General features: G+C 72.8%; 1 protein-coding gene across 1 annotated transcript in view; it reads right to left on the reverse strand.

The window, feature by feature from the left end:
- Nucleotides 1–1,481, reverse strand: part of LOC112123627 (DENN domain-containing protein 4B-like) — a gene marked incomplete at its 3' end in the record, with an annotated part of 3,071 nt that extends 1,590 nt beyond the window's left edge. Inside the window, exons 1-5 of the mRNA XM_026662359.1 lie at nt 1,449–1,481; nt 1,183–1,311; nt 903–1,053; nt 626–793; nt 25–485 (exon numbers count right to left, since the gene is read on the reverse strand). Coding sequence (XP_026518144.1) covers nt 25–485; nt 626–793; nt 903–1,053; nt 1,183–1,311; nt 1,449–1,481 — 942 coding nt within the window. The remainder of the gene's footprint in view (nt 1–24; nt 486–625; nt 794–902; nt 1,054–1,182; nt 1,312–1,448) is intronic.
- Between the last annotated feature and the right edge of the window lie 6 nt (nt 1,482–1,487).

The following is a 1,487-nucleotide window of genomic DNA, read 5'->3' on the forward strand; positions in this document are numbered from 1 at the left end:
GGGGGGGCGGTTCCCAGCCCCTACCTCCGAGGCAGTGGAGTCGGGGCGCTCCTGGGGGTGCAGCAGGCTCTCCACAGGGCTCTTGCGCCGCAGGGGCTCTGTCTGCTCCGAGGCCCGGCGCAGGGAGCCGGCGTCCTGCCGGGCGCTGGATTGCTCCACGCTGGCAGTGTGGCGCAGGGAGGGGCGCTTGGCTGGGGACAGCAGCTGTTGCAGCTTAGCGGCCAGCCCCCGGCGCGGCGTCCCCCCCAGGCTGTTGTGGTTCTCGTCGCGCCGGCTCGGCTTGGTGCCCCGGGCGCCCGGCCCCAGGCTCAGCTGCACCTCCGCGCTGTCCAGGGCCGGCCGGTCGCTCTCGTCCGTCTGGAAGCTGACATCCGATAGGCTCCCGTCCTCCGAGGTGCCGGGCCCGTCCAGGAGCTGGCGCAGGCCTGGGGGGAAGGCGATTAACGAGTCGCTGCCAGGCTCCAGCACCCCCAGGGCCTTGATCACTGGGGGGTGGGGGAAAGAGTTACGGGGGGGCCAGAGCCGGGTCCCTCCCAGTTCCTAACCCCAGCACATCCCCCAAGCCTGGTGACCCCTGCTCCCAGGTTTCGTCTCCTCCCCCCCGGCCGGCTGCGATGCAACTCACTCTGGGCCACGCCAGCCTCCACCGCGGAGGTTTCGCTGCGGGGGAAGGTGCCGCTGCTGCTCTTCGCCAGCTGGCGGCCGGGCGAGGGCTCGCGCAGGCTGTGCCCGGCCCACGTGGTCTGGCGCTGGAGGCTGGGACGGGGACGGGCATCCTGGGTCTCTGCACAGCCTGGGGGGGAGAGAGAACATGGGCTGCTGGCCCCGCCCCCTACCCCCGCTGCACGGGCCCGGCCCCTCTACCCCCGCCCCAGCCCTCCTACCCCCCGCCCCACACGCACCTGGCGAGGCGCCGCCGCGGGCCTCGCTCTCCAGCTGCCGCTGCCGCAGGGGCTGCCGGAACTGGGCAGTGCCCAGCACCACGTTGCGCAGTTTGGCCCAGCGCAGCCGCCCGCCCTGGGTGCCCGAGGGCCACTTGCTCTCCAGCACGGCCTGCAAGAGAACGGGGCCAGGGTTACCGGGGAGACGGGGTTCCCCCCGTGCCCCCCCGGCAGCAGACACCGCCTGGCTCACCCCGCCAGAGGGAGCTGCTCCCCCCCAGCCCCCGGCCCAGGCCGATACCTTGTTGTAGTAGCCGTAGGTGACGGTGTTGGGCACGATGCCGGCCCGTTTCATCTCCAGCAGGACGCGGACGGAGAGCACCGGCTCGCCATACTGCCCACACAGCTGCATGAGGCTGCGGTAGCAGACCTGGGGGGCAGAAAGCACAGGGCCCTGTGAGGGGGTGGGGAACCCAGGGGCTGCTGGGACACACGGACGGGGCGGGGGGGGGGTGGCGCCAGGGAAGGGGCCGTGGGAACAGCAGGGGGGGGGGGGAAAGTCCGCACCTCGTCCGGCAGCACCACCTTCCTGCTCTCCATCTGCTT

This window comes from Terrapene carolina, unplaced genomic scaffold (assembly GCF_002925995.2).
Source record: "Terrapene carolina triunguis isolate 2854851 unplaced genomic scaffold, T_m_triunguis-2.0 Scaffold26504, whole genome shotgun sequence".
NCBI classification, from domain to species: domain Eukaryota; kingdom Metazoa; phylum Chordata; order Testudines; family Emydidae; genus Terrapene; species Terrapene triunguis.